At 35.9% G+C, this 21,285-nt stretch overlaps 1 protein-coding gene across 2 annotated transcripts in view; it reads right to left on the minus strand.

Moving 5' to 3' along the window:
* Window positions 1–224: 224 nt before the first annotated feature.
* Window positions 225–21,285, minus strand: part of SLC16A7 (solute carrier family 16 member 7) — an 81,398-nt gene continuing 60,337 nt past the window's right edge. For both annotated transcript variants that reach the window (XM_056340864.1, XM_056340863.1), the window contains exons 3-5: window positions 8,556–8,699; window positions 6,144–6,956; window positions 225–3,568 (exon numbers count right to left, since the gene is read on the minus strand). In XM_056340864.1, coding sequence (XP_056196839.1) covers window positions 3,297–3,568; window positions 6,144–6,956; window positions 8,556–8,699 — 1,229 coding nt within the window. In that variant the 3' untranslated portion in view covers window positions 225–3,296. The remainder of the gene's footprint in view (window positions 3,569–6,143; window positions 6,957–8,555; window positions 8,700–21,285) is intronic.

Raw genomic sequence — 21,285 nt, forward strand, 5'->3', positions numbered from 1 at the left:
AAGGGAATTTAGAGAGATAGTATATACCCAGGTCTTATCCTGAAAGCAAAAATGTAATGATGAAATGACTTGCAGTACAAATTATAGCTCAGTGCAGAGTGATATTCAGGGGTATGAAGGCAAGTTATACTCATTTTGCTACTTTGCTGCTCATTACAGAATTGATTCAAGGTAATTTGCTATTATTATTACTTTCAGAAATAAGAGCTACCTATAGAAGGCAATTGCCTCTTTAGGACCTGTTATTTGGAACATACAGCTTTTTAATTTCAGGCAGTTTTTGCATATGGTTCCAATTTTCTTCATTCATCTCCGGATTTTAACTTCTTTAACATTCAGTAATATCAAGAGTATTCTGACGGTTTTGATTTTGTTGCTAGTATTAAGAGGAAAAGTAATGAAAGAGGTGTAAGGAAATGTTTCACTTGATTCAGTTACTACCTTATATTGCTCCAGTTGCCTGCTGTATCATTTTCCCTTATGGGATTAAAAATTGCATATTGGTGAGTGGTGCTGAAGCAGCTCTTTCATTCCTATTATTTTTTAACGTAATTGACCAGAGATGGAAGTATGGTGTCTCTGTAGAAGGTTGTGTTTATATAAATTTTTACTTCCTCTGAGATAGTAATACAATTTTTTGTTACTTGTGGTTAGGTGTGTCTAAGGCTCAAGGAACCTTGTTCTTCCCTTATCTCCTATGCCATGTTGCATTGTATTCTGTGATCCTGCATACAACAGCAAAGTTGCCTGCATGTTTCCTGAGAGCCTTTTATCATCTTTTTTCCAAGTCCTTTATTTACACAACAGCAAATTTTACCAGACTTAAGTCAAAAGTTGACACTTGTCTTCTACCCTGTATTCTTAATCATGATGGTTTTTGCAAAGAGATAATAAGCACCGAGAATTTTGCCTCCGTAATTTTGGTTCAGCCTCTATAATCATCTCTTTTCAAATAATCTCTGCCTTTCTACCACTTGCTGTCAGGAGAAGAGTGATGTTCCTGAGGACTACTCTTTGGATAAAATTTCAGTTCATCGTTTACAATCCAGTATTTCTAACTGATATTCCACACTCTATGAAAACTTGGTGTCTATGAAATTCCTCATCACTTTCTGGCTGTACTTCATAGATACTGAATTCACTCTGTCTGTATAGCTAAAAACCAAGCAATGTTTTTACCTCATGGGGTGCTGGCAGGGCTACATTTGGAAGGAGGTGCAATGTATTTATTACTTCTCTGAAGCTGGGGGCTGAACGAGGAACTGTGATTTTAGTAGGACTAAATCATTCTCCTTTACACAGTTCACTGCTCAGATCTGATCATGTAACCCATATTTCCTCCCCAGACTCTGAAATGCACATATTTTGTTGCTGATATGCCTATATGCTACAGGACTTGTAGAAGACATTTGGTTTTCTTGCATATAATTAGGTAAAAAGTAGGTATTAATTTCTGTACCATGCTGTGAGTAGATTCATGATGCTTCTCCTCCAAAACAGTGCTGAGATAATGAAAAAGTTCGGCATTACTGTGGAACTTCATAGTATGTAAGATGATAACCCAGCAAAACAGAAGCAAGCTCTGCCAGAATTTTTTTAGAAGAGTGGATATAGTAATATCAAACATTACTATTAAGAAATGGCTTTCTTAAAAGCACTCCTGTGTCTGTTTATTTTACTATTAATTTTTTCTTCATTATTGGTGCTTCAAAGTGTGTTTAACACAGCTAGCTGTCTGTCCAATATACTTGCAACTTTTTGCGATTTAAAAGAGAACTAAAAAGAATTACATTCTTTTCCTGGAATTGAGTGTATGTGTATCCTCCATAAACAGTGCATAAATGTTTTATGAATCAGACCCTTAATTTTCACAATTTCTGAGTCATTTGCAGGCATCTCTCTGAAACAAATAACACATTTCCTCACCTACAAACAGAACAGAAATATTTTCACTTAATACCTTCAGAAGCTTGCATTTCTAGCTTTCAAGTGCAATGCTAAATGATTTCTGTAAAGTCAAATTGTAGACTTCTGCTTCCTTTTGCCTAAAGGAAGAGGAACAGTTGTGTACATTTTAATTGATAGGAGTGTCTGTGTGAAACTGTAGACACAAGACCAAATATCCTGCACAAAAATGATATGTCAATACAAAGCTTCCAGACTGGCACTGTCAATGTGCCTTGCAGCATTTTTGCTCAAACTGGCATTAGAAAAAGGAAGTAGCTTTTCACTGAATACTTGAGAAAGGGAGCTGAGAACTGGTACAGTTACCTGTCTGCAAATACCTGAAGTTAGACCTTAAATATCCTCCCAGCAGACCATCAAACAACTAATGACGCGCCAATAAACCAAACTGATTTGGGCCACAAAAGCCAAGGGTAAGCATCCTTTTAACATCAGCAGGTTCTGAGTCTAGTCCCTTTAGGAAGAAAGTTTCACAGTCCAGTGCAGACCCTTCAGCCATACAGGACTACATAATGAAAAAAAAAAAAAGCAAAACACCTAATTGCCACTCTTGTTAGCAATGTAAATCTTGGGTTTAAATCCTTTTATATACAGACAGATTTTAGCTCTGTTTGAATTAGCAAAGTCTGAACATACTTTGGATTCAAATGTACGTTGAAATACAATGTAGTCAGCTATCACAGGAGGAAACAACTTCTGGAATATATTGTAATTCAGCTGTTTATTGTATTTTAGAGATGGTGCCCACCAACTGTTCGTCTCCTAACCTTAATTTTTACATCCATATTATAATTGTTTATACAGGCATAATGTATCTTTTTGATCTAGTGGGCATACAAAAGAGAAAAAAGTTTCAGTGTGCTTCACTCAGGTACTCTGTCTCTTTTCAAAAAATCTTTGAGCTTATATTCTTTTTAATATTAGTGGTAAATACAGTTTGGGCAGATGATTTCAACAGACTTTAACAATATTCTAAAGAAAGCAAAGTATCTTCCTAAATAAGTCTAGGAGATACTTTTGCATTAGATACATATTTTAAACAAAACTGTTATTGGAAGGCTTTATTGTCTGGTTTACCTGACTCTTGATTGTCCAGTCATAGTCTGATGGACTCATTTGCATGGAGTCAGTACCTCTTTAATCTCAATTTTGTATCACTGAAATAAATAAACTGTAGATAGTAATTTAACTAAGAGTCTTGCCACAGGGCAAAAATCTGTTCCCATCCAATATTGTGACTGATCATTATTACCAAAAAAAACCTGGCCTGTGTCTTGAAGACATATTTCTAATGGAAGTCATAAATGTTGCCTTCTGAGCTATACTGCAGATTAAATATTGGTTTCTCTTTCTGAAGGATCTTCAAGAGCTTTATCAGCTCTGCTGGCAGCATCTTCGTTCTCATTGTTTGTTAATGGTTCGGCTTCCTTTGAGTCAGCATTCTTCTGTGCTTTCTGCTTCTCATCTTCTAACTTCTTTTCTTTTGCCAAAAGCCTGTAGTTAATGGTATTGCCAATGAATAACCAGATACTGGCCACAATCACAATCACTCCGCAGACGAAATACATGTACTGATATTCACCAGTAACATCTACCAACCAACCTGAAATACAAAGACAAGAAGAGAGAAAAAACATCTTTAAAATAGGATGCCCAATACAATCCAGATGCTTTCCTAGGAGAAATATCTATATATAGCTTGGTTTTGGAGTTGGAGCAGCAAAGCATTTCAACATGTTCAAATTGTCTAACATATATATCAGAACTCTAACAAAACCTGTCAAAGTAGCAATTGTCATTGGAATCACTGACAGTGATAAAATATTGAAGAACAATGTAAGTAAAGCTTAATGAATAATGACAGACATTTTTTTAGTTGTTTAATTTTCATTATTTCATTGCCTTTTTATTTTATTTTCCTCCTAATTTTGTTTCCTATTGTTTTGGAATGACTGACACTCACAGAGGCTGCATACAGACAATAGGATGAAGAGGTATGTGTCTTTTTATGCTGCTGTCATTGTACATCAACTTTGCAATTTTTACTTTCCTGTGACTGGTGAAAGAGATAGAAAGGTTTGTCCCTTCAAGCTATCATACTCAACTGCTGAGTTTTAAACTATGAAACCTGTACCTAAAAATTACATCCACACCTCTGAGATTAGTTGGGTCATGACAAGGAAAATAAAATATAACTGTTCTTCCACTTTATGAGCCATTCTTCCCAGATTTTCCCAACTCCCAAATCAACATCTGCACGTATCCAAGTATTTAGCTCTGAATACTGCTACACTAGCATTGGAATCCACAGGATAGCCTGCACACTTCAATTTTGTATGCATTTAGATGCTTTTACTGGGTTGAAGCCATAATGTCAGCCTATTCAGCTGATACACATTTACAAGCCATCAAATTATTTTAGTCTTTATTTCACAAGCCTAGTATTAGGAAAAACTCAAATAGCACTGCAAGCGTATAATTCACCTATTAGTGTAAAAAGTACAATTTACTGTTTTTTCTCAATGAGCAGACTCATAAAACTGATGATTAAAAATGAAATTCTGCATTAAAATTACTTCAGCATAATATAAGATAAATCAATTTTTCATAGAGTTATAGCACAAACACATACTTTTCAAAACTCCTGAAAAGCTAATATACTGAAAAATAAATAGTTTCGTGTGCTATTGCCCCATAAATATTAAATTTAATATCTTTAGAGTTAATACTAACATTGATTTTAGAACCTGACCGAAAAGGCTGGGCTCCAGCAGTCACCGGCTCAGTCCGCCCACTAGGTGGCATAGCAAGAGGCTGCGTGAGAATCTGTTGTGTTCTACCATTACCAAAAGGAATTTTTATGTTAAAAGATGAGAGAAACACTGACTATCTTGAGGACTATTAAAAATTTACTTTAACAAATATTATTGTACTTAAGTGAGTGGAATTGTTTAGCCATATTCAAAATTTCACGCAACAATGCTGTTTATAGAAATACTGACAATAATCCTCAAAATACTTTGATATGTATAAATGTTTTTTAGACACACATAATCTTGCTGACTTCTGTGGCACTGTTTATCCCGTGGGTATAGTATATGTTCACAAGTTGGGCTTACACTGCAACACACATACACATTCTCTTAACCAGTACTTTTCAATAATATTTGACCATCTATTTCTTTAGTTTCTTGTATCATCAGAAACCTTAAAACTACAAAACTTACTAACAACATTACTAAATAGTGACTAAATTCTAGTAAACAGAAAACACTTTAACATTACTAAATAGTGACTAAATTCTAGTAAACAGAAAACACTTTAGATAAGACTCTTCAAAATTTTTGGTGCTAGAAGCCCAAAAGTTATGAATATAGTCTAAGGTATACACATAGGCTCCCTTTAAGCTCCCCTTACACTCAAAAGAATAAAGTTGGTAACATTATCATCTTTCAGCCAGTTCACACTCTTGAATTGCCTTACACATTATCTGTTTGCTATAGAAACAGGCTAAAGGACTGGCGGAGAGCAGGGCAGTGGTGTGAAATTATGCCAGGGGACAACACTCCACAGCACCATGCTGGCATCCCACCATGCGTGCACTCTGCCTAGGCTGCTGAGCATGTCCCTGTCCTTTCTAGTACCTCCCTGCTGGCTTCTTTTTTCTAGAAATGCCAATCCTCTCTGTTTATACAAACTAAAGTTGCTATTTTAAACTTAAGTGTGTGCTCCTCTAGCTGCCACTAGTTTAGAGAAATCTAGTTAGAAGATCTGTGAGATCTCCACAAAACTACTAGAGGATTCAATCAATTCAAGAGAGTAACAACTGTGTTGGCAATGAGCAAATTGGAACTGAATACATGTAAATCAAGGTTGAAAAGTTAGCACTATGTGCTATCAGGAAAACATGTATTTATCACCTGGATTTATGTGCCAGTAGAGATACACTCTTAATCTATCTATTGCACATGCATGCAATATATGCCTTTATATTTTCATGTGGATCTGCAGCTGTAAAGCCGAAAGATAACAGATGTGGTACACTACTGCTACAGTATGTCCCTAGTCACAGTGAAAACATTAAATAACATTAAGAACAATGTTTATATTAATGCAACGCTAAATTGCAAGATTATGCTGTAATGCCTGAAAAAAAACAGTATAAAAGAGGTTCTTACCTCCTAGAGGAGGACCTATGAGCACAGGGCAACATTCCACGATGGTGACAAGTCCAACTGCACTGGAAAATCTGGCAGCCCCAACGAGGTCCATCAATGTCTCAAAAAGAACGCTGCTAACCATTCCAAACGCAAACCCAAAAAATACAGCATATATCACCAAGCCAGTGTAATTTGTTGCCAGAGGGCACAAAATATGACAGACGCCATTATACAAGACAGCGAAACTGAAAAAGTACTGAATCTTTGGCCGGATAAACTTGGAGTTTGCTACGAGTCCCATTGAAGGCCTAGCAAACATGTCTACAAAAGCTAAGATAGACAGCAAAAATGCAGCAGAATATTCATCAATTCCCTTGTGCTTGGCATAAGGAGCCAAGAATACTATTGGAGCAAAGAAACCGATAAACATAATGACATTCCCAGACAAATAAATCAGAAACCCTCTGTGTTTGAAGAGGGAAAGATCTAGGTATTTATTCATGGTTTGCCAAAAAGACTTCTTGTTGTTTTTGTGCAAGGGAGAATCTCCTGTGCCTTTTTCAACATCTTTTTTTATAGGCGGGACTGTTTTCGGTCCAACAGGTCTCATAAGTGACCCAGCCACACAACAGTTCAAAAGAAGTCCTCCCAGAATGAGAAAGCTTCCTTTCCAGCCAAACACATTAAAGAGGAATTGGTTGAGAGGTGCCAATGTGCTCAGAAACACTGGACTTCCAGCCATGGCCAGTCCGTTAGCAATGGGACGCTTCTTATAGAAGTACTTGCCAATCATGGTCAAGGCAGGCTGTAAATTGAATGCTAAACCCAGACCTAAAAAACACATAAAAGACAGTATTATTGCAGGTCATGCACTGAAAAACACATCACACCTCTTTCAAGTTATTTTTAAATGACCAGTGTCTATTCCAGTGATTCCCAATAAAGACAGAAACCAACCAGCATCAGAGAATGAAAGACAGTTTCATTGCTGCCTACGCGTGTTCATGCCAAGATTGTGTCGTGGTGGCATTCTGCCATTTCCCCTATAGCACTGCAATAAAAGCCAAAACTCCTTACTGTATTTCAGCAGTGATAGTGACAGGGGAATCACAGAGGAATGATGGTGTCACTGCCTTGACTCACCACTTTTAAATTTACTAAGTTATAATGCAATTCTCTCTTGGCTCATTTCACAAAAGTAACATAATGTCACTTCAGCTACAATGAATGCAGGGTGTATTTAAATGCATAGATGTCCTCGTTTCTTACTTCCAGCTCTATTTAAGATCAAACTTGTGTACAAATGTGGAGCTTAAAATGGCTAACTGTTTTGCGACACATTCAGCTACACTTCCACAAGTATGGAAGTCACTGCTAAAGGTGGAAGAGTTGTAGAGGACATGCATGGGAGCAGAGCACCAATCCACATCAGCCGAGTGTATAAGCTGAACCTCTAGGCCTTCTCTCTGTATTAAGACATCTAGGCAATAAAGTCTGCATAGCTACACATCTGCTGGATGGCACAGGGGACAAGATAGGCTCATTCCTGGACTGTGACTTTACTCTTTCGGTAGACCCCAGGTTTAGGATGTGAAAAATAAGAGCATTAAGAAATAATCACTGAACGAAGACAGAGTCCTTTAGTCCCAACATAAAGAAAGATAAGCTTGAATATAAGAACAAGTATTACCTTATTCATTTACTACCTGCCAATATTTCACCTCACTTGCCTTCCTTATTCTGAGGATGTAGTTTAAAAAAAAAACCAAACCCACAACTTTTGATAGAAGAAGGCTATTTAATTTACTGGCTTAATGATCACATTAGTTCATTGCCTGAGGCAATATCCAGGCCTCTGATGGATGATTATGAATAATTTTATTTGGGGATTGGCCCTGGGGATTTCAAACAGAAACCTATTGAACTGAAAGTAAATGTATGTACGAACCTACAGAAAGCTGGCACTAGCTTTCATGTTTTCACTAGATTTCTGCTAGCCTCTGCCACTCTGTTTGACGTGCAACGATTGAAAGCTGAAAGAAGGAATGTGAATTTCTACATTCTACATCTACAAAATGACTGTAATAGGTGCTGTCATGAGCCAATCAATTTTTATACCATAATTACAGTGCTGTGTGGAACAATACATACATACAGCATTTATTGAATGAAATTATCGGTTGTTCCTGAAATACCCTATGAAATAATTTAACATCATACCAGCTAATTTAAACGATTTGATAGTTCAGATAGCTGAAATGAACTGATCTTGCTACCTTCTTGGCTTGTATTTGTACAGTGCCTTGCACAGTGGGTTCTTGACCAGTAAGGCTCAATGGTAGAACAGTATTAGAAATAATATAATATAATATAATATAATATAATATAATATAATATAATATATTAATACCTTTTGACCAGGACTCTTACCTCCAACGACACCAATACATAGATAAAGTTCCAGGACGCTATTGCAGAAAGAGGAAGCAATCATTCCAAATGAACACAAGATACCACCTGCTATCATCACAGGCCGGCTACCATATTTGTTCACCAAAATGCTGCTTATGGGACCTGTTGGGAAAAAAGAAAATACATTAACAGGTAACTCCATCATACATGTTTCGTATTTATGATATGTTGGAATGCGTTCCTCCTCCATCTTGGAAAACGTTTAGCTGTTTCCACAGCAATTTGTCTCACAAACATCCCCTGTGAGTCTGCAGATACACGAGCCTGGATGTAGATATATTGCCTCCATGACATGGAACTGGATACAAAGATTAAAGACATCAGACAAGCAAGAGCGATTGTTACAGTTCACAAGCAATCAATACTGAGATCGGTCAATGGAAGTTTTGAAAGTGCAAAGACTGAAGAATTTCAAGTATGAGGCAGATAACAAAACACTTCACAGAGCAGGGGAAATCTCCAGGCAAGCAAACTAATAACTGACCTTAATACTGTAGCATGTACTGGACCCCTACTTAAAACTACACATAGGCTTTAAAGTATCATCAAATCAGAATGTAAATCTCTGGCCCCTGAGGCTCGTTTTTCCTTACCTCATCCAGAAAGGAGCGTTAATGGGCAGTAAGATGACTATAGGTTGTCTGGGAAAACCTAAGATGTGGTTTAGCATAAAGACCTATAAACTTTGAAAATATTGCTACAGGTCCATTTTTCAGTTTCAACTGCAATTCAGTTTATGGTGTAATTACAGCCATACTAAACAAACAGCTAGTGTGCAATTTAGCGTGACATGCATTATATGTTTTTTTAAATGACCATGACTAGAATAGACGGTGATGCTACATATCAAGATTAAGAGGTTGTCAAAGCTCTTTAGGTAAACCTGCATACCATCTGAATGCACTATATTTGGCCCAGACCATTACAAATAGTCTTGCTTTTGCAATAACTAAACTTATCCAATTACCCCCCCCCCCAAAACCAAAAAACAAAACCCAGTAAACAATTATAATAAGAAGCAAAAAAATTCAAACTCAAGGTAAAGCAGGCACCTGGCATAAAGTGGAACGCCAAGCTCTGTATCTGATTCCACTGCAAATCATTCACTGTACTGGTAACAGTTTAAAGTCTTTAATTTTTATAAATATCTAAAGGAATAAATCCAAGAAATCCCATAATGTGAAAAAGCCAAATTCAATCAAATTTAAAAGTGTGTTTTCATAGGTACAGTGTTAGCTTAGACCCCACTTTTTGAATCACCTTAAATGTATTAAAGTATTATTATGGATGTAATGTAAATGTTATTTGCTACTTACATATCAAAAGTCTTAAGCATATGCCAAATGATCAGTTTTTAGCTGACAGAAATAAGCTCCTGCAATAGTGTTGCCCTCTGCCTACCTGTCTGTTTCTAATGGCTCATGAATCCAGAGGTCAGTTTGAAGTTAACTTGACTGAAAAGCAAAGATTTGAGTGATGTTTAGATCTTATGGTTTGTGCACTGATTAAACAGCTTGGGTCCCAAGGAGTCTAGGGAAGCTCCTTCAGGCTCCCTGTCCAGGCAGCACAAACATGGCCAGTACACCCAGCTTGTCACCACTAAAAGCAATCTATCTTCTTGCCCAGGCAGCTGTACCATTCCAGGTAGGTGGGGGCATAGAAGATAAACAGGGTGGCTATTTTACCGAGAAGGTAAAGGATGCTCAGGCTGAAGGCATTAGGTCTCATCTTACGGACATAAGCATAGGACATCAGGCTCTGCTGCTCACTGAACTGCAGCTTAAGCATAACCATGTATTAAACCCAACACACTTAAACACCCATAGCATGGAATGGCCCACCAAATATACAACAGCCCAGAGATTTAGTAACAGACTTTAAATCACATATGAAGCACTAAAACATTTCACTGACAGCCTATATTATGAGATAACTAACACTTCTTAACTTCCATCTGGGGGGACCACTGAGCAGAACTGTGACAAGGTGGGCTTTCTCCTTTGAGACCATACGGAGAAAGCAGTGAGACATGAAGAACGAACAAATTGCACTCCAAGCACTTTGCAAATATATCATGCTTACTTCTCCTGTCTTAATAAACTTGTGCTCTCATAACTATGCTGAAGAATAACTTAAATCATGATTTTGCTATTTATAGAGCTATGTTTGGACAATCAGTATTTGGCTCATGTTTCACTTAAAAAGAAAGCCCTTTTGAAATACAGGAACAATACAAATATTTTCTCTAGTTAAAAAAAACCCCACCTTTTTACTGGAACTTTTTGCTTAACTCAAGCAAAAAGTTTCATCCTAATATCAAGTAATATTTTTATTTTTGAAAATAAATAAAACCAAGTCAATTTTCTGGAAAAAAAAAGAAGTTGTAAAGGCTAAACACAAAACAGTATTTTACATCAAAGATAAAAAAATACAGATTCCTAAAATTATTGCAAGTTCTTCTTCCCATGATGAGAGGGATGTATTTACAAAACTGTAAATGAAAAATTTGTTTAGTATTTCTTATCATTCTGACCTACCTGCAAGTTACCGCTGTAATAACTGTTGCCTTGCTGTAGTCATGCTTAAAATGTTCCTTTGCTGATCCTTAGAAAAAATGTAGCAAAGAGGCATCGTAGCAGGGAAATATTTGACCATATTATTTACAGATTTATTCACTACAGGCAACTTGAGTTTTACCCTTACATAAATGCTTCAGTTATGATGTGGATAGACCTGTTAGCAATCTGTTTCTTTTCTCATTAAACAAAGACAGCTTGAAAGGCCAGAAGGATAGGTGTGAAACTAAATGAAAAAGATGAGGTAAATCCACACATAGCAGGCTATCAAGTGCTGGAAATTGAGGAATGGCATTAAAAAATATTGTTGTGCAATATCGCTATATTGTTAGCATTGTAAATAAAATTATGGATCAAAAAGACAGCATTGCACAGCACTGACAATGTTTTGCAACGACAGTCAAGGACAAAGATGAGCTCTGCTGTAACATTCACCCCTAAAGAGTACTGACTATAATATTAATATTCTTTAATACTTTTCCGTCAATCCTTCCTTCCTTCTGTAGGACAGAAAAATGAGCCAGATACTTGTTTGTTTAGGGATTTGGGGGAGATGTTTGTTTTCAGTGTTTGGTTGGTTGCCTTTTTTAGAGGTTGTCCAGAAATGGCAAGTTTCCCTCTCCTTTGAGGGAAATAATTTTGCAGAGAGTTCCTTATCAGGAATAAGAAAACAGCATCTTCGCAGATCTTAACTGTGGTGCTTAGGCCAGGACTGTAAATTACAGCTTTTCAGATCAAAGCAGGTAATGTTAGCCCCACCTACAAGACCTGTTAGTTGAGGTCAAATATGGATGTATTAATTTAGGTAGGCAGTGGATGAAGACACCAGAGGAAAGACAAAACTGTCTGATGGGTCTAAGCTCTGTACTTTCAAATGACCTAAAGCTGGAATGGATTATAAACTTAAAATTCCTTTAAACCTAATAGTCTCTTTGAGACGTTTTTCTCAAATTAATGATGTGCATTTTCCATCATATCTCCATTTAATTTTGGGTTTTCTTTTAGTACATTCCAATACTTTGATTTAAAATTTGTGCATGTGGGAAATACTAATTGTTCTATAAGCCATAAAGTTAGTTTAAGCTTACTCCCTAAGTTACCCAGGAACCTTTCCAATCTAATGAGTAATTTAAACATTTTCTTGTGACATCTGCGTATACACCTGGTTTTGGAGTCTCATGAAATAATGCATATTCATACCTTGAAGTATATGAATCTACATAAATCCCAGCTGTTTGTCTATCATCACACATTTTATAGCCATACACAAATTTCATTTCACATCTAACAGCTTCCACAATTATTTAAGCAATGCTCACATGACAGCACGTATCTATATTTCTTGCAGTTTTTTTCTTTTTAGTAGAAGGAAGATTATGCCGTTTTAGCACTGTAACACTACCAAAATCACATTATACATTAATGCACATTAATGCACTAAAGGACTGCTGGATCTCTGAGTCTACTTTCACGAAGCCTGAAGTAACTACATAACAGATGTTAAGTCAGGAAGCCCACAAGAATATTTAATCTGATCTCTCCCTTAGCACCTACAAACCATCAGCCACATAAGACTATACACTCCCTAAACCAAATTTAAGACCATTATCGTAATATGCTAACAGTCTCCTGGCTGTATTTTTGTTTTATATCTGTCTGTTTGAAGCAAATGACCAGAATGTGAGAAGGAATAAGGCAGCAACTGTAACTGATGCCACCGAAGAACGGTTTCAGGAAGGCCTGTGCAGCAGGCCACAAATGACTTAGAAGAACACAAAAAATAGCAGCTTTTCACATTGTTTGTCATATGTCAAAGGAAAGATGGCAAAAGTCATTTCAGCTATGTAAGCAGACACTGGCTCATGCATCTGGGAGCTGTTTATGATGTTTTATACAAAATCTATAATAATGTGATGTCTACGTTCTGTTTTGACCGCTCAGCAGAACATTCACTTGCACATCTGTATTGTGTAAAATGTGAGGACAAAGGTGCTTTTTCTGGTGTTCAGTGAATACCAGGATTTCTTAGAAGAAACGTATTGTATACACATGAGATAGATTACTTCTTGTAATAAGAAAAGTAGCAATAAACCATATTTTCCTCTCACTTTCAAGTTTATCTTTTCTATCACCATTTAAATCCTCATCTTCTGCTAAGGCATACTGTTGTAAATGAAAAGCAATAAAAAAGACTACATTAGTGAACAATAAGTAGATTCAAAAGGCAGATGTTTGAAGAAATAATCACCTTTTTTCCCCTTAAAAGATGTTTATTTTGCTAATATGGTTTAAACATAACTTGAACACTAAAGTTTCTTTTTAAAGAAATATACTGCTTGTTATTTTTGTGGAAATGAATAGAGGACTCAAACTATACACTCTAAATTTAATATTCTTTCTCTTATAGTTACATTCTCAGAGATACACACACACTCATATACACATATCTGTCCATTTATTTGCTTTTTTCAGCCCTAAAGAAAACATAAACTTCAAAAAATGATCTGAGTCTTCATATCTGGTATCTTTTAAAAGCTTAAAGGATGCAAACCAGATAACAGTATTTCCACTTCATAATACCTTGAGGTAATAGTACAGGCAGATTAGTTTTAAGGCCATGAAATAGAATAAAGGAAGATTTATTTGGCATAAAATGCACATCTTGCTCATCTCTCAAGTAGAATAACATTTATAAGATCTAATGTATTAGGTACACTCCATTAATTTAAAAGAGGAAAAGAATCTAGGACACCAGAATTCTTGCTGCCTTTTCTCTTTTCCATCAGTTTTTTTCTTACCAAACTGAACAAAAGAAAAAAAAATTACTTTAGAGTTCTCCCATAAATAGACACCACTTTCTGTGAGGGATGAAAAAATGTTCAGCAACTTAAATGTATAATAACTAGTTAGAATGGTTACAATACTAGGGATTGGTCTGTAGCAGTATCAAGCTGCCGTAATTGTCTTTTATGTCCAAAATAAAGTTATCTTTGGGTCTATTCTGTATTTGTATTCACTGGAGGAATGAAAGTGTCTTTGCAAAGTATGTAATCTAGGTTTCAGTATTTAATTTATTCATTCTGGTGTGATTTCTCACTGCTATAATACAGTGATGTAATCAAAGATCATTCACATCTGTAACTTGTTTCACATACAGCCAATGTATTTATGCTTTTTACTTTGCTACCTGCATTATTTTTAGTATGGAACTAGAGATGAACCTTCCTAATATAAAGATAATTCCTTAAACATATATTGACAATGCCATACAGTGTTCATAGTGTCATTGATCCAAAGCAACCTGAAATGACTCAGTTTGAACAATATGACATTTATTTAAATAAAGTGAATGGCTGAAAGAAGTTGAAAATAAACGCAATAATATTTCAAGTTGCACTAATGCAATATTGGAGATTGCATACTGTCAAGTCAAGTGACTGAAACACAATAACATTTGCAGCCATCTGCTCTGCAGAGTCAATGCAGCTATCTTTCTAGTCCAGCTTTATTTTTTATTTCTGTTTCCTACAAAGCTGGAAAAACCCGAGGAGCTGCAAGAACTATCATCAGGATAACCTACTTGCTAATATCAGTCAGAGGTGGTTTTTTCTTTTGCTGTTTTTTTCTTCTTTTTCTTTCCCCCCAAAATATAAGATCTACTTGCAGGAGCTGACTTGCTTTGTTTGGCAAAGAATCCCCTATTTTTTCTAAAGCAGAGCCTTATCTTTCACTTTAAAACAACTCCTTCAACCATAAATGCTTTAAGCAAGTACTTACTACTACTATTGGAATGTCATCTCTGGCTTACAGAGGAAAAGCAACTCAAAATTAATCACCTTTAAAACCTGTTAATTAAGTTGGAAAACACTTCAAAAATATGCTGCTTTTCTCAAGCAGAGCTAAAAATAACTGAGTATTTTTGTGACAGTCTTATCTCTAGTTCAAAAACCTTTCGCTAAATACTTTTACTCTTGGATAGAATTTAGAGATGACAGAGAGAAAAAAATACAAAAAGGTATCAATGAATTTGAAAATACTAAAATGTCATGCAACTGTTTGGGTGTTATTTTTTGTTGTAGATTTTTTGTGTTATTTTGTGTTGTAGATTCTATACCACATTTCTGGGAATGGTAACCTGTGTTTCTGACATATCCTATGCATTTCTGTAACAGCAATGAAGTTAACATAGTTCAACAATCATTGGAAAGCTTTATTTGTAGTTCCTCTATGCATTTGGCAGTATTTATTTTTCCATTTCATATAATATCTACAACTGGCTGCACTGATTCCATAAATCTAGATAATACAGTAACCTTGACAGAAAGCAAAGAGAAAAAAATACTCTTGCAATAAATATCACCGACAAGAAATGGCTAACACTGAGTCAGCGTCACCAACCTATGCATTAAGGTAGCTCAGCAGCTGAAAGCCCAGCATGCTGGGGGGTAAGCAGTCAGGTGTTCAACCATCCATCACACTTTGCTCACCACTTCCTCTCCTCTAACTACATTTCCTCAGCACCATTATCCTGAATTTACACATTCTCACTTGTGTCCTGAAGGATCCTTGAATTCTATTAAGTATCTATCTTTTGGTTTTTTATCTGTTATTTGGATTAACTGGACCTTCAGATATTCCTTAGGACTTTTAAAAAATACGGCAGTCCTGTGGGGTAATTCATAGGGCTCTGGCTGATGGTAGAGTGTCTCAGCACACTGATTGCTTGTTCATGGTTCCCCCTCCAAAAAAGCTGCATCTGATAATTTTGGACTGATGTGCTCAGGTCAGGAACATGTATGCCTGGTGCAACTATGGCTGCCTTTTTCCTGAAAAGTTCAGAAGAAACACAGTAAGTGATCAGTGGCACTGGTGCTTGCACTAAATATATTGCTTTTGTGTAGAAATTAAAGATCCTTGATCTGTTTTGGTATTTTGTTGTTTGTGGGTTTGGGGTTTTTTTCCCCCCAGTGATTCATCAGAGACATGAACCAAGGGCATTGCCTATTTTAATTAAAGCTGTTGTTTGGCTTACAGGTTTTTTACTTGTTTGTCAGGGTGCAAATGTATATGGAGTTAGGGACCATGTAATTTAGAAAACATCTTCAAGCTAGCAAATTACTCTATATCTATGCACTTTTCAAAGTTGGAAAATTGCCCAGTTTTTAATCAAGGAGAAGCCATGCTGATTATTATTTACATGGATATATATTGAAGCTTTATATTAATTATCTTTTGCATGCTCCACTACAGCATTTTTTTCATGAAAGGCTAAAATGCTTGATCACAAAGCAGAAGACTTTATGATGATTTATGACATTTCTTTTGAAATTAGCAATATGAAACTTCATAATATTTAATGGGAAATGAGTGTAATTCTATGAGTTGCTGACCACTTGCCAGTTTTCAGAAACATTCATATTCACCCACTACAAATAAAGTTGCCTCAAAATTAATTGCCCCCATTTAACACTGACACATTTATTGTGAAATGAAGTCAGATGCAGCAAAATATTTCAACATTTTTAAAACTCTCCTTATATTTACCTTCAGTATCTCTCAGTAAAGTGAAGCTCATGCATAGATATTTGCAAAAATTAGTCTTTCTATTTGGAAAAAGGCAAGAAAAATGAAAGAAGAAAGGTGAGAACAAGCTAATCACGATATGAAATCAAAGCACCTATGTAAAAGTGATGCATATAAATAGAGGCATTCTAACACCAGGCACATACTTCTCACAAAGTGGCCTGCATGCCTCTGTAATGGGGACAGCTGGAAATAGCATCAGCACCAGCACATGATATGTGCATTGCAAACAGTCTTCTCAGAAAAATGTTCTTTTCTTCTCAGAAAACTGATGCAACCAGCTTGTAACTTAAGCAGTAACTGTCATGTAGTGTATCAACAGGAACGTTAGAAAATTCAGTGGCAAATACAAGATACTTGGAAGAATAAATGAAAGTTTCCTGCAGAAGAAAAGACAATGAATTTTTAATGCTTAGTATTTAACTGCAATTTACTCCTCAGGACTTCATAGGTTGGCATGAATCTAAATTGTCATGGAAGCAGAACAATACTTTGTTATTTGGAAGCTTAGCAGACATCACAGAGAGCAAAAAACCATAGCAAACACTTTGGAAAGACCTTGCACAGGCTATTTACTAGTTTTTATGAACTTAGGTTATATTCTCTGCAACTCAAATCATTACATTTTTCAGATAATGAATTCATTGTGAAAAATCCAGCCAACTTCAGTTAATACTGTCATTTGGATTTCTCTGTCTTCTACTAATTGCTCATACAACATCCCATTTTTACCCTGCAGATCATCCTACAGTTTATTTGTTTTCTTCCAGAGTACTATTACCTCACCCAACTTGGAAATGATTTCTTATATATTATTACAGGCAATAATACGTAATTTCAGAGAAAGCACAAGACATGCTTCTTCCTAGTTGCTCCTTTAATATATTACATTCTGGTCTCCATTTTGCACTGTATAATTAAACTTCAAACTGCAAATACTCAATCTGCTGCCTATGATGTTTCCATGAACCACTAACTGTGAATTATGGATCATGAGTGGATCATTAAATCTCATCTACATATTCAGAATATATGTAATGAGAAGTATAAATCTGGATGTATTTATAACTTGGAAGTGTCCTGAGAAGTCATCATATTTAGGTCATTGTCAATAAGATTGTAAAATTATTTCCAAATGCATTTGCTACTTAACACATATGTATCATTAAGCTTAAAATGTACTTTATAAAAAAACCCCACAACTTTCTAAAACATTATTTTATCATTATTTCCATTATAATTGTATTTTAATAATATCCAATAAAATGCATATGTGACTTTCAATGGTAATAATTAGAAGCTTAAGAGTGGGAATTTCCCAAATTCCTTTACAGCCCATAAATTAGATCATGTCTGAAGAACTGCATAAGGTAAATGTATTTTCATAATATTTAGTTAAAAACATACTAGAGGGATGAGAAGAGAGACATAAGGAGGGAAAGGGAAGAGGGAGGGGAAGGAAAAGGGAAAAGGAAATAAGAGAGGGAAGGGAATTTGTGTTTCAAAGATATATAAAATGGGAACTGAGTGTTCTCATTAGGTTTTGGCACCTAAGGTATTCAGAGTAAGTGCAGACAATGTAGAATATTAATGGGATCATACCTGGTACATAATTTGCATTTTTCCCAGTATTTTGAAAAAGGGGAGACTGAGAAACTGGGGGGTGGGGGTAGGGGGTGGGGGAACACACAACATGACGGACACATAACGGACATGATTATTCAGTTGTCAATTAAAAGTGAGAAACTTTGGGGGAATTCATTTGTGTTTTCTTTTCCTGTTTTCAGACAAGTGAAAAAATAACATGTATGTATACTGAGAAAATCTGTTTAATTATAGAATGATATGTAAATGTAACACTAAACATTTCCTCTTCCCAGTCAAAAAGACTAAATGCAATACAAACTGTATAATGGCTATAAGCATGAAGAAAAAATCAAAAGTAGAATGTCGAAAAGCCAGAAGTTATCAAATGATTAGCCTCTTGATCAACAATATTAACAAGATTTATTTATCTTTCAAAGCATTTCTTTATTTCAGCTGTGCCCACCGCAGTAGCCTTTATTAGACCCCAGAGGACGCGGAACCTTTGTAGACAACTTAGTGAAACGGTCCAGAACTCTAAAAGTGTCCCACAGGTTCAGATCACAGCATCTTCCAGGTTACTTAAACTTCAGGCAACCTACATTTAACTGCTTTTTAGAAATAATAATCTTCAATAAAATATTTACTGATTAATCAATAATTGAAGAATGAGTTCTAATCTCTTCTCTCCTTATTCTTTCTCCCTTGTTTCTCTCTAGCCTTTTACAGCAAAATGTGCATGCCTGACACTCTCTTCAACAGAACTGAAAGAGCAGCCAGATGCATTTTTTTTTTAGTCTGTACATTACCTGAGCAGATGTCAGTTTATTTTTGCATATTCCCATACCCACCTCATATACTTTTTGTCATCGGAGTTGAATTTGTCATCAAGTTGACACTTCTAGATTTGCATCTACAATGGGAAAAGCTTTACCTGATGGGTCATTCAAATATTTAGACATTTCCTATGTATAGTCACATGCCATTTCTTTTGTGGGCTGGGCTGACAAATACACTTTCCATGGACTTTTACCAATAAAAACATGATGACTTCCTTTAATGAGGGGAGAAGTATGCCTTCCTTTATGAAAACAATATTTCATATGTTAATATGACCAAGTAAGGAGTGAAAGAATCATAAAAAATTAGCAGAGGAAGCCTGGGACTTAAGCAGTGGAAAAGGAATATATTACAAGGAATCTGGGCAAAGGTATTTATGGCGTTTCTGTTTTGCCTGGACTAGAGAGGAAACAGCATGTATAACGTTCTCTGCACGGTCCCTTCCCTTGCAGCAGCAGAGGATGTATCTCCATAGACAAGTTCTTCTGAAAATGGCGGGGTGGAGGGGCTGGGGAAGCCTAGTGCTCTGCTTATATAATCATGGGATATCTCAGTTCTGCTGCAAAAAGCAACATGAAGTGGCTTGGTGACCTAGTGCCATCTTATTGTACTTGAAGATAATATTTGTATGGCTTTTGAACCAGGCATATTTTCTTACCTACTGTAAAGAAATAAAACAACCCACCACTGGCATAAACCTTATTCTTCACTGAGTAATGCCAAACAGCTTACTTCTAATGATTGTAATGCATCATAAATTCAAAATAAATTAGTGCCCATTGAAATATAGGCTTCTCATGTTTTGTATTACAGACACTGCCCGAACATCATGCATTCCTGGAGCGAGCTTTCATCTAAGGAGTTATGTTGGTATTCTTGAACCTGAACATATTGAAATAATCCATTGAAATATACCTGCTTCTGCAAGGATTTAACATTTATGCTTGTGAAAAGAATATAACTTAGGTTTACTAATGAAAGAATTATTTTCTTCCCACAGGAGGAACTATGTTTCTTTAGTAACTTTTAATACATTTTACTGACAAGCAATTGGTTAGAAAGTTGACTGATCTGGGCAATATGTATATCTGAACACCTTGTCACGCAAATTTTTATAACATCGGGAGAAATGATCCAGAGGAAATTCTATGATACAAATCTGTTCTTGTCTTAATCCCATCTGCCACTTCAGCTCTGTTTCCCTGAGCAGAGGGTCAAGTGCTTTGCACTCAGGTTATTGTTTACATTTGAGTAAGTAAATATGAAAAGCTTCTAAATCACAACGGCAATGGTTTATATAACCTTGCCCACTCTTTGCACAGGTACAAATTATGGTGTTGTGTGAAAGACAAGACAATCACTCCCACGTGTACTATCTTTGTGACATGCTATTTGATTTTTAAGGAATGATACATAAAATTAGAACTAGCATTGCATGAAACATTCTTTTGGCTTAAACATCCATTTTATTCCCAAGCTGAAATAAAAATTTCAAGCCTCAGAATTTTCATTTGAACTAAAAGTCTTCAAATAAGTCACTCTGAAATATCTCAAACGTCTTCTGTTGTACGAATAAACAAATTACTAATACAAATATCTGGCATTCCCATGATCTAACTTTTCCTCTTAGCTTTTCAAAATATTCACAAACATCTTGTTTCAGGTCATTCGGTACTACATCGCATTTCATTACCAAATCGTCTTAAAAACATTGCAGCTCTCTATTTTTTTATTTTAATATAAGCCAAATTGCAGGACTATGTTGCTCATTATTGTATATGTAGTCACGTAACACACATTGGACTTCACCCTGACATGAATTGCCCCGTGACATTCTGCAATGTGTAGTCCTTCTGCAAGTGCAGCCCACAGGAGAGAGGGGTTTGTGGAGTGCTTTGTCAAACTTTTTTTTTTTTTTTAGATTTTCTGTAACTTTCTGTGACAATAAAAATGTGTTAAGAAAAAATGATTATTCAGGCCATCTGGCCCCTACAATTATCTCTAACGTTGACAACATTCTCTTCTCATGTGACAATCATACAATTTCAGGTCACTACCTCAAAGTTCAGCCTGGAGAAGCAAAATCTCCAGGGAGACCTGATAGC

Source organism: Falco biarmicus, chromosome 5, assembly GCF_023638135.1.
Source record: "Falco biarmicus isolate bFalBia1 chromosome 5, bFalBia1.pri, whole genome shotgun sequence".
NCBI lineage: Eukaryota > Metazoa > Chordata > Aves > Falconiformes > Falconidae > Falco > Falco biarmicus.